The sequence below is a fragment of the Colossoma macropomum genome, unplaced genomic scaffold (genome assembly GCF_904425465.1).
Source record: "Colossoma macropomum unplaced genomic scaffold, Colossoma_macropomum, whole genome shotgun sequence".
Lineage (NCBI taxonomy): Eukaryota > Metazoa > Chordata > Actinopteri > Characiformes > Serrasalmidae > Colossoma > Colossoma macropomum.
In genome coordinates this window covers 10,557,279-10,570,841 of record NW_023494786.1, presented here as the reverse complement: position 1 = coordinate 10,570,841, position 13,563 = coordinate 10,557,279, and the positions used below count along the sequence as shown (strand labels likewise).

At 37.6% G+C, this 13,563-nt stretch overlaps 2 protein-coding genes across 2 annotated transcripts; both read right to left on the bottom strand.

Moving 5' to 3' along the window:
• Window positions 1–1,304: 1,304 nt before the first annotated feature.
• tmprss5 (transmembrane serine protease 5) lies at window positions 1,305–7,289 on the bottom strand. The gene is made up of 12 exons (XM_036598597.1): window positions 7,221–7,289; window positions 6,342–6,489; window positions 5,471–5,581; window positions 5,250–5,363; window positions 4,100–4,235; window positions 3,727–3,840; window positions 3,597–3,640; window positions 3,316–3,478; window positions 3,022–3,206; window positions 2,833–2,931; window positions 1,831–1,973; window positions 1,305–1,721 (listed from the first exon to the last, which is right to left on the bottom strand). The coding sequence occupies exons 1-12, from the start codon at window positions 7,221–7,223 to the stop codon at window positions 1,506–1,508; spliced, it is 1,476 nt and encodes a 491-aa protein (XP_036454490.1). The 5' UTR covers window positions 7,224–7,289; the 3' UTR covers window positions 1,305–1,505.
• Window positions 7,290–8,348: 1,059 nt separating this feature from the next.
• Window positions 8,349–9,338, bottom strand: LOC118827286 (odorant receptor 131-2-like). Its single transcript, XM_036598584.1, has one exon. It carries the CDS (start codon window positions 9,336–9,338, stop codon window positions 8,349–8,351), a length of 990 nt encoding a protein of 329 aa, XP_036454477.1.
• Window positions 9,339–13,563: the final 4,225 nt, after the last annotated feature.

The following is a 13,563-nucleotide window of genomic DNA, read 5'->3' as shown; positions in this document are numbered from 1 at the left end:
ATGTGTGGTAGCCAGCTAACAAATCCAAGGCTTTGCTATGAGTACTTCCACGCTTAGCAAATGCTAACTTATTGATTTTTACTGTGTTTGAAAAAAAACTTGCACAGATTTCTCTGAATTAAAAAAAATGCAGGGTGAAAAAGCGTTCCTAAGTTCATAAGAGTTTTGGTCAGTCAGCATTGCTCATTCTCAGTTTTTCTTGGGGGCGTTTAGTGTGGGGAAAATCAACACGCTAATTACTATTAGGGATTACTAATTACTAAGGGAACAAAGTGTTGATAGTTGAAACACTTTAGTTAGATGATCTTACCACTAAAAGCAGATTTATTAAATAAACTATGATTTAAAAAGTAATTCACCACATTCAGACTGTTATCTATTAGTACCATGAGCTAGGGGTGGGCATTATGGCAAAAATATCACAATACTTAATTTTCTCGATACACAACATGCATAATGATACTTAGTTTTGGATAAGATAATACCAAAATATTACCTAATCTAACTTATAACATTATAATGACAATACCCAAAGTGATTTTCTGATACACAGTATGCAGGTTGATGCATGTTTAGAACAAGTGGTGCCACATTTAAAAAACAAACTAAAAAACTAAAAACACAGTGATTTTTAATTAACGTTTCACATATTGCACTGCACTAAGGTATCTGTAGATTATGGAATCAAGGGGACATCTGTCTGGGTTTTAGCTTAACCATATGCAAACCTCTTTTTGAGGATGTCCAGTATTTACAGTTACCATCCAATACCTGCTTCATCTAATCAATCCTTCTTTGAATTCACATTAAGGTGTGCTACTAATGGAATTAAACAAATTGCACTGCACTAAATTCAGTTAAACAGGGCTAATTATACTCTCATGCAATATTGCATGCAGTTGATCAGTGCTCTTTAAGTATAATTTCCACACTATGCTCAGAAAATATTTTGTGACATAATGTGAAATAACTATCATGGTATGTATTGCCCACCTCTAGTATAAACATATAGAATGTCTCACATTTAGGTTCATAGGTATCCCATTATTAAGCATCTAATTGAAAATGTAAAAATCTTTAAATAATAAACAAAAAAAGTGCCATGTTATTATATTCAATTAGTATTGATCAAATCCATTTTATCACCAGACTAATCAAGTCACTTGGGTTTTGCTTCAATAATTGTTGTTATCTTTTTTAGCGCCAGAACCCAGACATCGTTTCAGAAACCTTTTGAGAAAAGCATAAAAGTGCTAATCATTTATGAGCAAAGAAAAAAAATCTGTTAAACACCACACTCAATCTGTTACACAACACAGTTTATTACAAACATCTAAATGGAATATTAAACTGGAGCAGTTGAGGTTTTACAATATAAAAATAAAGCTTGAGATAAATGTCCACAATATCCAGCAAAAAGAACTTAGGTTATGAGGTTATGGTCCTTGACTGCAGTATTTCACTCGGTCTCTCAGTAGCTCTGCATGGAGGGAAAGAAGTCATGTTTATTTGATCCCCAAGAATAAACTAGTAGTGTAGTATATCTGCAGGGCATTATTGCAACCTACCTCTATCATCTCATAAATCCAGCCTAAAAACTCAGCCACTTTGGTGTATACACCTGGGTGATTGGGCTCTGCGCAGCCTGTTCCCCAGCTAACAACTCCAACCAGCCTCCATACATTATCATCCTGGCAAACAAGAGGGCCTCCACTGTCTCCCTGCATGAGAAGCAAGATTCTTACTCTTTTCACTGTTGTTATTTAGTAGGGTTACATTTTCCAGAGCATTTTTGAGGATATCTTTAAGGCCTTCTGACTGGAACATTACCTGACAGGCGTCCACTCTGCCCTCTGTATAACCAGCACAGATCATTCGTGGAGTGATCTCCCCATTGTACATACAGGAGCTGTTGCATTTTTTTGTGCTTATCAAGGGCACTGGAGCCTCTTTAAGAGTGTCAGGAATATGTACTGTGCAAAGGAATAAAAACATATGTTAATATACTAATGAACTTGTTTCTCATTTCCTTATGATGCTTGTTAGCCATTCATTACTAGTTAACACTTTACAGCGGGGTTGGGAAAGTCCGGTCCTGGAGGGCCAGATTCCTGCATAGTTTGGTGATTTTTCTAAGCAAGCACATCTCATTCATCTCATCAGTTAATTACCAAACTAGGTTGGGCAATATCTTATATTTATCGTGATAAATTCTGTCCCGAATATACTTTTCTTGCTGTGTAATGGATATTGTCAGTACTTAAAGAATGCTGAACTAACTATGTTCCTTGTAAAGTAAGCATAATTAGGCCTGTTTAATTGGATTCAGTGCAGTGCAGTTTGAATATTAATCACTGTAGTTGTAGGTTTATTATTATTATTATTATTATTATTATTATTATTGCTAATATAGAAATTGTAATATGTGATACTACAGGTTCCATTTTATCTGTTTTAACATATTAAATATCAGAAAAACTAAATATTCTGATGCATATTGTGTATCATAAAAACACCTTGAAGTATTATGATATAATATTTTTTCCATTTCGTTCATCCCTACATCAAAGTGTGCTGGACTCAGGCCCTCAGTTCCCCACCCCTGCTTTAAATCTATTACTAAAGCCTAATTATATTTAGGGATGCACAATGGTATTATCAGCATAGAGTTGGATGTAGTCCCTATTTCTGTATTTTACAAATGTTTAACATGTGTAAATGTGTATTGTCATCAGCCCACAATTCCCAAATTGCCTCCCTAAATATATTTGTGGATAGAGATTTATCATAGACTACATTTACATGTGTTTTATTTACATGTATTTTCCTTACCATCATCAGGTTGTGTATATCCCCAGCCAGAAATCCAGCACTGCGTTCCTCCTGGAAGATCATGGTCATACTGCGGTAGACACACTGGCCTGATGGTGTCTAGAGTTGGAATCATACAGAACACAAAGATACAGAACACAATATACAATATAATGGACATTAATGTGATTTTTGTTCAGCTGTTTTCACCTGAAAAATTCAAAGGTGTCCTTAGTTTCATCAGTGCAATATCATTGTCGTGGCTTCTGTGATTGTAGTTCTTATTGTAGATGATTTTCTCTACAGCATAGCCTGTATACTGAGCCAGTTTGGCTGAATTGCGAGTAACAATCCCAGCATAGACCACCCAGCTGGAAACTTGAGGTAGCCTGTAGCTTAAATGACAAAAATAATCAGAAATATGGTTGGTTTATCTGAAAGCATACTAGTGAGTTACTGCGGGCTTTAGTAAATGGTAGAATAGTTTTTAATAAGGGATCTTACTTGTGGACACAGTGAGCAGCTGTAATGATCCACTGGCTGTTGATGATGGATCCTCCACAGGTGTGACGGTTGCTGTAGTAGAGACTCACTTGCCAGGGCCACCTGCCTAGTGTGGCCTCTACCCCTCCTATTATCCTGGATAACTTTGCTCTCGTCCCACACTCTACACAGGGAAACATCCCAGACTCAAATTCATGACAGTTTTATTGCTTGAGTAAGTTGAGAAAATGTAATATTATAGTATTTTGTCCAGCAGGTAGAAAATGTAATTTATGCCTCACCAAAACATTTCAGAGCTATAACCTTTCCTGTGCTGCAGCTTCCCCTAGAGTCATAGAAAAAGATAGAGTGAACTCAGTACATTCTTTCATTAATGTCATATACCAGGCACAGAACTGCATAAAGAGTTACCTGAACTGCCATAAACTTTCCAGATTGCTTTGATGTTCTGAGGTAATTTGAACAAATCCAACGTTGTACTTTGGCCCGATGTCAGTCAGATTGACCCCCTTGTGCTTGGTTAATCTAGAAACAGAGGTCAGACCAAACAGCTGGATTTACAACTCTGAATGACATGTTCATCATGACACTTTCAGAATGAGCACACACTATAAACGTCATTCTTTGATGCAGGAATGAACATGACTGAAGCGAGTATCAGCACTGCCATCACCGTAGGAAAGGTCGACTAACAGAAAGCAGCCACAGCTGTTCTCCAAGTAAAAGGTGCTGAGAGCTGGAAATGTGTGTGCACGTGTGTGATTGAGCTGTCAGCATCGCTCACCTCAAATAGCCCAGCTGTCGACACACAAGGGTCCCCAGTGAGGAGTTCCAGCGCTCGTAGCACACGGGCAGCCAGGTCTGCAGCTTCTCCAGCTGAATCTCTAGCAAAGAGTTCTCTGCACTTATCCTGTAAAACACTGAGCCCCTTTCAGTCAAAATCCCTCCAAACACTAACCAGATTGCAAAGACAGGTGTCATTTCGGGCTGTCATTATTAATGCATTAGAAATTAAATAATCTAATGATTATTTTGGTAATTAATCAGATAAGATGGTTTTTTAAAAAGACAGACAATAAAATGGATTTAACTGAACAATAAAAACCATGCATAATTTTTCAAAGATGTCATTTATTTCCAGTCAAATCAGTACAAGTTATTTGTTTTTTTAAGGAGATTTTGGACATTAGAAAGGAGGCCTAAGGAAAGTGAAAATCAAAGGAAAACAATAGAAAAAACAGGAGTTTCCAAAACTAGAGTGAAAACAATTATTAAAATATATAGAAAAATGGAAGTCTTAACAACCATGCAAGACCCAGTAGACCAACAGCCACCATCAGATAAACAGTACTTTAAGTAATAGTTTGGTGAAAAATTTTGACTGCATTTAAAGTAAGTAGAAAATCATGTACATTTTTTACTGAACTATTTCTTTTAAGATTTTATCTTAGACAGATAAGAGAACATCAGGTTTCACTCTTGCTTCAGATCTGAAAAAATCCATCACACTTGTAAGAGAGACCAATAGACATTTTAAAAGCTCCTGAAAAAAATGCATCATCATACATGTTGCCTATTGTAGAAGAGAGAGAAGGATAAATGTGAAAATATCGCAGAATCACAATTCATATGCTCATTTAAAGCTGCTGTTTTTTTATTTTCAAACTGTAACTGTTGTTGTGAATATCTTTACTGACTGTTTATTTACGTCCTGCCGCATGCCATGCCTCCCTGTGTTCTGTAATTGTTACGGGTCTTTGGCTTTCCCGTCATCTGTCACGCAGGCTCTTCTCATTGTTCTTTTCATTTAGAGTGTAGCACTGTCACTCATAGGGGATTGTCTATGCTGTTGTGTTTACCAGCTGGCCCTGTATTGTTTTCACAGAGGCTGGTCTGGAGGGCAGTACATTGAGCTGCATGCCCCAGGCACATACCTTTCCTGGGGTCAGTAACAGAGGTGTCTTCTGATACGTTGCAGAAGGAGGTTTCTTTGGTATCCCCCAACCCTGTAGGACTCTGAGTTGAGGTAGGTCTTAAAAGAAGTTTGACTAGAGAGAGAGAGAGTGAGAAAGGAAAGCATATGTGTACTCTAATACTTACGGGAATTATATGTGCACTTTGTGAATGTTGGGAATGATACTGAAAAACATCTTACCAATGAACCACACACCAACAACAACACCTCCAAGTAGCCCAAGAGCGCACAGAGCGGCCAACACTCTAATCACTCGTTGAGTGGACACGTTTATGGATACTGAATGAAAGACTGATCAAATTTAAGAAGAGTGTAGAAAGACAAAAAGCACAAAAGTGCACATTTTTGTTAATAAATACAAATGTTTTCTAGCATACTGCTTGTAGTACAACTACAACTATTAGTACTACTACAACAGCTAATAAAATAGTAATAATAATAATAATTTAGTATCATTAGGCAGTTAGAGCACACTTATTTTCAAAGGTTTGGCCTGGGGCGGTCAAAATAAAATCTGACATTCAAATATTCAGCAAAGCCTATAAGAAATTGCACAGTCTAATGCAGAAAACATGCATCTAAATGTTTAAACTACCTCTTTAGTAGCTTTACCTAGTTACCTAGTTAGTAATATTACAACACAATGGCTACTAAATCATGGGAACTAAAGTAAGAACATGCAATTGCCCACCATAAGCAAAGAAAACAAAAACAATAAGTGTTGCCATTATTAGAATTTTAAATCATTTGGAAATTTCTGCAAACATCACACTGTAGCTTTTTTGCTATTTGATCATTATGAAAGAAGCAATATGTTGTGGAAATTTCTAAATGCATAAATCCTTTGCAATGATAAATCAGAAAAGTTTGTGGTACATGATTGTTGGTAAAAAAAATGGAACTGAAAATGTGTGAAAATATTAGACAAACAAACAAGGGTAAAATTCTAATTTTATTTCTAATCCCACATGACAGCCCTTGTTCAGTCTGTATCCTCACTTATCTGCGGTGCACTGATCTAAAGTGTGTCATTGATGCATGCTGTCTGTACCTGTGTGTGGGGCCTCGATCTCTCTGAGCCAGGAGCCAGGACTGTCCTGGCCTCCTTTCCCCTGAGCCACTCTCATCGTCTCATCCTGGAGAGAGTGCCTGACTGCCACAGGGTTTTCAATCACAGCCAGAGCACCTTCACCAAGACTCTGTGACGCAAACATTGACCATATTGATCAAACTGAACTTATTATGAGGTAGGTATTATTTATGATGGACTGTAGAGTGTTGACAGCTGTAATCATGTCATCATTTCTGTTGGCCAGATCTGTTGCCAAGCCACCTGTGCACACCTTGCTTTGCTCAGTAGCTCACCGTGATTCCCTGCCCACCCATACGTGCACTCATACAATCGCTTAACAGCGCAGTTACATGAAATGTCTTTTCCATTATACTGTGACCATTGTGTGTATGTATGTAAATAATAGCTACCAGTTAAAATGAACAAAAAAACTCTGCTGCATGAATTTATAGGAAGACATCATAAATGAGATTAGAAATATTCTAGAGCCCTATATGTTGAAAGATTATTTAAACACATGTCTATACTTAAAATCTAACATTTTATTACAAGAAATTAAAGTTTAACAATATTCCATCAATGTCTGGTCTAATTAACAGCAAACAATGACTGCAGGCAAGTAAAATATGTGGTGATATTAGTAAATATAAGCTTATGTTTTAGGTAATTTCACACACAATGTTACTTATACAACCCGTGTTGAATAGGCTAATAACTTCTTTACAGGTACGAGTATAGCACTGTGGTGTACATCACATATTCTTGAAAGCAATTCCACAGAAATTTCATAGCCTGTTAAAAACCTTACATGAATAGGTTAATAAAAACTAACTTCTATACAATAAACATAAGTCTCACCATGGTTTTTCCTGGTTGTGAGGGTCAAGGCTAGCGTGGCTTTGGCAACTCCTGCTCTCGCTCACCCTCTCTGCTCCATCACAAGCTAGGTCTGCTGTGCGCTCCTGCTGCTCAGTGCTCAACCATTTAGCAGAATGCAACTCAGGATTTTCGTTTCACAAAGAGACAATGAGGTCAGCAGTGGAGCAAAGAATGAGCCCGTTGTTTTACCAAGGGGGTCATGGGGCCTGGGCTGGCTGGCTGAACCAGTTCTTTGTAGGGCTAAACATCTCCAAAGATATCCCCCTGTCACTGATAGGATGCAGGTTGCTTAGTAACACCCCCTTACCTGTGCCAACAGTGTGTCCACTTTGCAGAAGAGCTTATTACCTGATGATTCGCAGCTTTGGAGAGAAGCTTCTAATTGCAAAATGTTGAAAAGAAGAGTGTTGTCATTTCATGTCAGCATAAAGATGTTAACATGGTTCATACTACCATCATTTAGCAGCGCTAACCAAGAACAGAATATACATTATTCAGTAAATTCAACATTAGGGGACAGAGGTCTTTTTGTGAAGGACTGTATGATGAAGTCAGTTCTTCCTCGGCCAAGTTGTAATGTTAATGTAGCTCATCTGAGCATTCCAGACAGTCTGTTTTGTGTTTCATGTGGTTACATCAGCACTGAAAATATTACAGATAATGATGGAATTGCTGATCAATTTTTACTTTAAAACATGAATGTCCCACTGAGAAGAAGTTGAGATACACTGAGACATGGGTGTCTCTTCATGTGTCTTTGATATATTAGCAAATGGGCTTGGAGCAGGTGGGGAGGGAGTATCACTGCAGTAGTATTCTCAAAAGCTGAAGTTATAGCTCAGGCACTTCTTTATAAATTATGCACTAAGTAAAGACCTGCAAGTGTGAACCTAATAACACTTGGTTTTTTCAATGGTAGTCCATAACCACAGGATATTATTAAACTCTAAGACAAGTAAGATTCAACATTTCACAACATTTTAAGACATCTGTTGTTAAACATGATGTGGTAAAACATATTTACACAAACACTGATTTGATTCCTGTTGTGTGAAAAAAAACACACTGGGAAACTTATACAACAAGTTAATTAAAGATATCACACTTCTAAAGTGCTTTAGTTTGGATCGGTCTTATTTTCCACTGATTGAATTTGAACAATGTTGAGAAAAATCTGTCAAGACCACACAAAGCATGATGTTTTAAAGCATGAAAAAACTTTTCATCCCTGAGTCCATAAATTAATGGACTTAAGCAACGCGGTGCAATAATGAAGATAACAAAATCAGCATATCTCAAATGACCATATACTGACACATTTATCTTTAGAAATACCATTTCTATATATGGGCTTAAAAACTGCATTATACAGAGAAACAGCTGAAAAGCATGAAGGATCACAGTTCTAAGACTCTTGTTGGTTGATTTCTTATTGTCAGAGGAGGCGGCTCTGGCTGCGGTCATTATCTTGATGTAGGTGAAGACAATTATAATGATCATGAGGAGAAAAAGAAGCTGCAAAATTGTAACCCGCGTCTGTGCCTGCCACTCTTCTCCTAACATTAATTCCACACTGCACACATCATAGGAGAACAGACTGCTTGGAGGAACCACAGACAAATATGCTACCAAAGTGAACAGTGGAACTATGGAGCTGATACCCCATATAATAAGAAGTCCAAAGAATCTGTTTCTGCTGGTAGAGATGTCAGCATGTCTTAAAGGCATGCATATAGCAACATAGCGCTCCAGACACATTGCCACAAGAGTCAGTGGAGTACAAATGGTGAAAGCAGTTACAATTGTACAGATGATAATACAAGGAATCATGTGAATAAGATACATGTAGTTATTCCAAATCAACATTACATCACTAATTACCATAAGAACAGAGTCTACCAATAAGGTTTGTGCAAACAAAATGTAGCGAGTGTCCTCCCTGAACATGTTTTTTTTCAGAAAGGTGAAAATCATCAGACAGTTCACATAGAAGAAAATCCCCACCAGGATCTGCACCATCATAACCTTCTGCATAAAAATTCTTGAAAAGTTCATCAACTGATTAATGTCCAAGCTACTGTTCACTGAGTTCTGCATTTCTGAAAAAATGTTAGTATAATAGATCTAGAATAGGTAGATTTCACAAATCAATCACACTGAATAATTAATACTCAAATACGTCTATGATGGTCTACTGAAAATAAAGTGTAAGCAGTAAAACAACCAGCAGTTGCAGTGGGCATGATCCTATGGCTGGTGTACTTATACTGTTCTCAAAGACCCTTGGTGATGAGGCAGGGCCTATGGTACTTCAGTTTGCTTACAGAAATTGCATAGCAACTGTATTTGTGTTGACAGCATTACTATTTAATTGCAGTCTTTGAAAGATATGTAATGTCTTACAGATTCACAATTGGAACACACCGTGGTGTTTGGGATATACTGTTGAAAGATACTGAACATAAAATTTACATATGTTATTTATTAAGGGTCAAAGTGCTGGAACCCTATTATTTTGTTTTTGATTCTTTCCCCCCCCAAAAAATGTGAAAAACAAACTGTAAGTCATACAGATATAAAACCTGGTAGACAAGTAGTACTGCTTCATTTACCATTATTTTTAGAGACAAAATAATTTTTGTCAGATTCTTTAGCTTCAAATGAACTCAAAAAAACAACTCATTATTTACTGGGTTAATTTACTGAGTCATGTATCTTCAGAAGGCTCTGTGTTAAAATGCACCTGTGTTTTTTTTCTGTGAGACAAATACACACGTTCCTAGGGTTTTCATGAAAGCTGTGCAAATCTGGCCTCAAAATAATCACTGAACTTCAGTTATTTACGGAGCCCCTAAGGTGACATGCTGATTAATAAGGCGTGGCCACAAATTTATACATTGCAGCAACAGTTTACTATATTGAGGCCACAATTTACTATATGGGGGCCACAAATTAATATATCGAAGCCACGAGTTCTGAGAAACTTAAAATAGTAATTTGTGCCAAATAACTGTTTAATTAAAGTGATAATGGACCAACTAATTGATTATGAAAATAGATGTTAGTTTTAGCTTTACATGCCATTGTTACCTTAAAACCACTTTTGTACCATTGATGGGTCATTTACATTATTTGTACCATGATGAACGAAAAATGTACCTGCACAGAACCTTTATTTCTAACAGTGTAAGCATTTCTGCAAAAAAAGAAATGCGTACAATGAGAAGCACCTGATATGCACTGTCAAATATACAGGTGGATCACTGATGTTTTATTTTAAAATATCAGATTTTAGCCCAAAATCTGTCTGACTCTGCCAGAAGGCGAAAACTTGGATGTGGGTGGACCTTTTCACAAGATAATGACCCCAAAGACACCAAAATCTACACAGAAATGGTTGCGGAAACACAAAATCAAAGTTTTGCAATGGACCTTTCAGTCTCCGGATTTGAACCCAATTGAAAACATGTGGTGTGTATTAAAGAAGGCAGTCCACAATCAGTCCACAATTGTTCCAAAACACACTGTAATCATAAAATATGCAGTTTACAAATCTGTTTAAGCCTTAAATATCACTCATTGCATCAGTGGTGTTTATAACATATTGATTTTAGCTCATTTCCATTAAGTTTGCCAAATGTTCTGGAGCTGACTATGAATAATTAAGAGAAATGTTGGCTTTTTATTACATTATTGGAACAATCAAACAAAGTGGCTAGTATTTTTTAAACTCTGTTTAGACATTGCCTGATTTTGAACAAGTTTGACATTGACATGATAACAGTGGGGCATGCCAGTTTGACTTGCCCTGCAGGGGGTGCAACAGTCTTACATTTTGTGCCAGTGATCTATGAATAAAATGAAAATGAAAATATCTGTTTAAAACAGAGTAGAATAACTGCTGTCAAACAGAAATCTTTATTCTGAGCAACATTTTCTTTAGATGCGTTTTGCTAAATTATTTACACTGTTAGAAATAAAGGTTCTGTGCAGCTACACTTTTTGTACCTCATGGTACAAACAATGTAAATGTCCCATCAAAGGTACAAAAGTGGTTTTAAGGTCCAGTTGTGTACCCTAAATCTGTTTTTCCTAGTGGAAAAGTACATATTTGTACCTTTTCATAACCTAATGTTTTAAAACAGAACAATAAAATAAAAAGCCTGGAGATGAGACGGGGTGTGTGGAGTCAGTACATCTTAGAAAATATAATTTTAGTGGATTATGGTACAATACCTTTCATACCTTTTTTTCTGAGAGTGTATGATATTGGATATGTACATCTTACACTTTTAATGTGAAATTTTGATAATAGGTGTAATTAAAATGAAGTATTATTAAAATATCATAGAATAAACACACCTCTTCTATGTCTATCATTACAAGTTTTGAGTCAATATAATAAATTGTATTTTCAAATATTTGTGTGAATGTGGAGGGACAGTCCGAAGCACATGGCAAAGTCACCATAAAACATTTTTAGGCATTAAGGTAAAGATATTGTATTGTATATAGTATTCATAAAATCTAGAGATTTATGAGGAAGTTAATTACCTATATGGCAGTGCTGCTCAAGATTTATTTCTGTATTTATTGAATCATCATCTACAAACTGTTATGTCTGTGTGTGTTTTTTTTTATATCAATTATTTTGGTGGTGGGCTTAAATGTTACAATTCTGTGGTTAAAACTTATAGACATGCTGATTCTACTTCAGGCAAAAATGTTAATTAGTGAGGGTAGGGTAAGAGGCAGTCTTAGCAATGACTGACAGGTTCCTTAGCTGCTCACAAAGAGATTGGCAAAAGTTGTGCTCTGTGATCAAGTTCCTCACAGGTGACAGAATAATTTGGTACACTTTGCCACCCTTGCTCAAGTGCTGCTCTAGGCGATTGCCTAGTTTGTGTATATTGACACACTGGCCCTGTACAAGTGTTCTATTTTTGTACGACTTTGTGTTTTTCTCAGTCTTATTTTACCACTGGCAGAGACAACTGTGTATCCAAAGTACCGAACAACTATCATACGACCACTGAACTCAGGACATCTGCTGCTGGACATCTTGAAGAGCACATCTCTCATGAACTCTCTGACAAAGGAGCTCCTCAGCCTCGGATTGCTACACAAGTAAGGCCAGAGAACCGCCTCAGGCTTGCCTACTACAGTGACCCAGGTGAGGATGCACTGCAGGCAGCATGAGCGCAAGCAGAAGCGTGGAAAGTGGGGCAGTTTGAGTTAAAAGCCAACCCGGTGAGACCGGCTGTCCCAATCATCCTGTTTGCGAATGTTTACTCAGTGGGCATTACACTGGACAATATCAACATACAACAGACTCAGTGTGAGATGAAGGACTACTGCAGTTTTATTTTCATAAAAACGTGGATGAACAGACTTATTTCTGATGTGGCCATTCAACTAAACAGGCTAACCACTTTTCATGTGGACACAGAAGTTAACACTTGGTTTGTGCATTTATGTCAACACAGGATGGTGCACAAAACACCGCTTAGCGATGTTGGAGTTCGTGGCAGTTAAATGTAGACCTGCCGCTGGAATTTACCATTATTATTATTGTGGCTGTTTATATTTATCCCTCAGTGCTAATTATAAGGAAGTACAACCTAAGCTGTACGGAGCCATCAGTGAGAGCCGTCCTCTAATCCCGATGCTTTTTTCATTGTCGCCAGGGATTTCAATCATGCCAGTCCAAAGACAATACTACTGGATTTATACCAACACATTCAGTTTGCAACCAGTGGTGCAAACACCCTGGATCAACAACATAAAGGACTAGAAGCCTCCCTCCATCCCCCACCTCACACTCTCCGAACAGCTCATAGACATCAGTGAGTATACTGAATCAGTAGTGGGATACATCAACAAATGCATTGAGGATGTTAGTCACCAAAGCCGTCACAAGGCGTACCAACCAGAAGCCATGGTAGAAATTCAAAAACTGCTGAGAGCCCAAGATGCTGCTTTTAGATCAAGTGATGAGGTAGCATTCTGGGAAGCCAGAGCCAACCCCATGTCCCATGGAATCAAGCTAGCAAACTGTAAGTAAAAATCAGTGACCAGTAACACAAAATGGCAAATGTGGCCAAATGGCAGGGCAGACACACCATCACACCCCACCAGATGCCTGAGACACAGATAACTCTCTCCTGAATAGACTGAACACCTTCTATGCAAGGTTTGAGGCCAAAAACACTGACTTGGCAAGGAAATCCACCCCCCTCCAAATGACCAGATACCCTATCTGCCTGCAGCAAGCATGAGGAGGACCCTGTCTGGAGTTCATCCATGCAAGGCAGCAGGACCC

Coding starts and splice junctions, on each gene's coding strand:
- tmprss5 (XM_036598597.1), bottom strand. Junction 4,236..5,249: donor TGTTACTGACCCCAGGAAAG/GTATGTGCCTGG, acceptor AAAGGGGCTCAG/TGTTTTACAGGATAAGTGCA. Junction 1,974..2,832: donor ATATACACAACCTGATGATG/GTAAGGAAAATA, acceptor TCCTTTGCACAG/TACATATTCCTGACACTCTT.
- LOC118827286 (XM_036598584.1), bottom strand. CDS start 9,338: ATGCAGAACTCAGTGAACAGTAGCTTGGACATTAATCAGTTGATGAAC.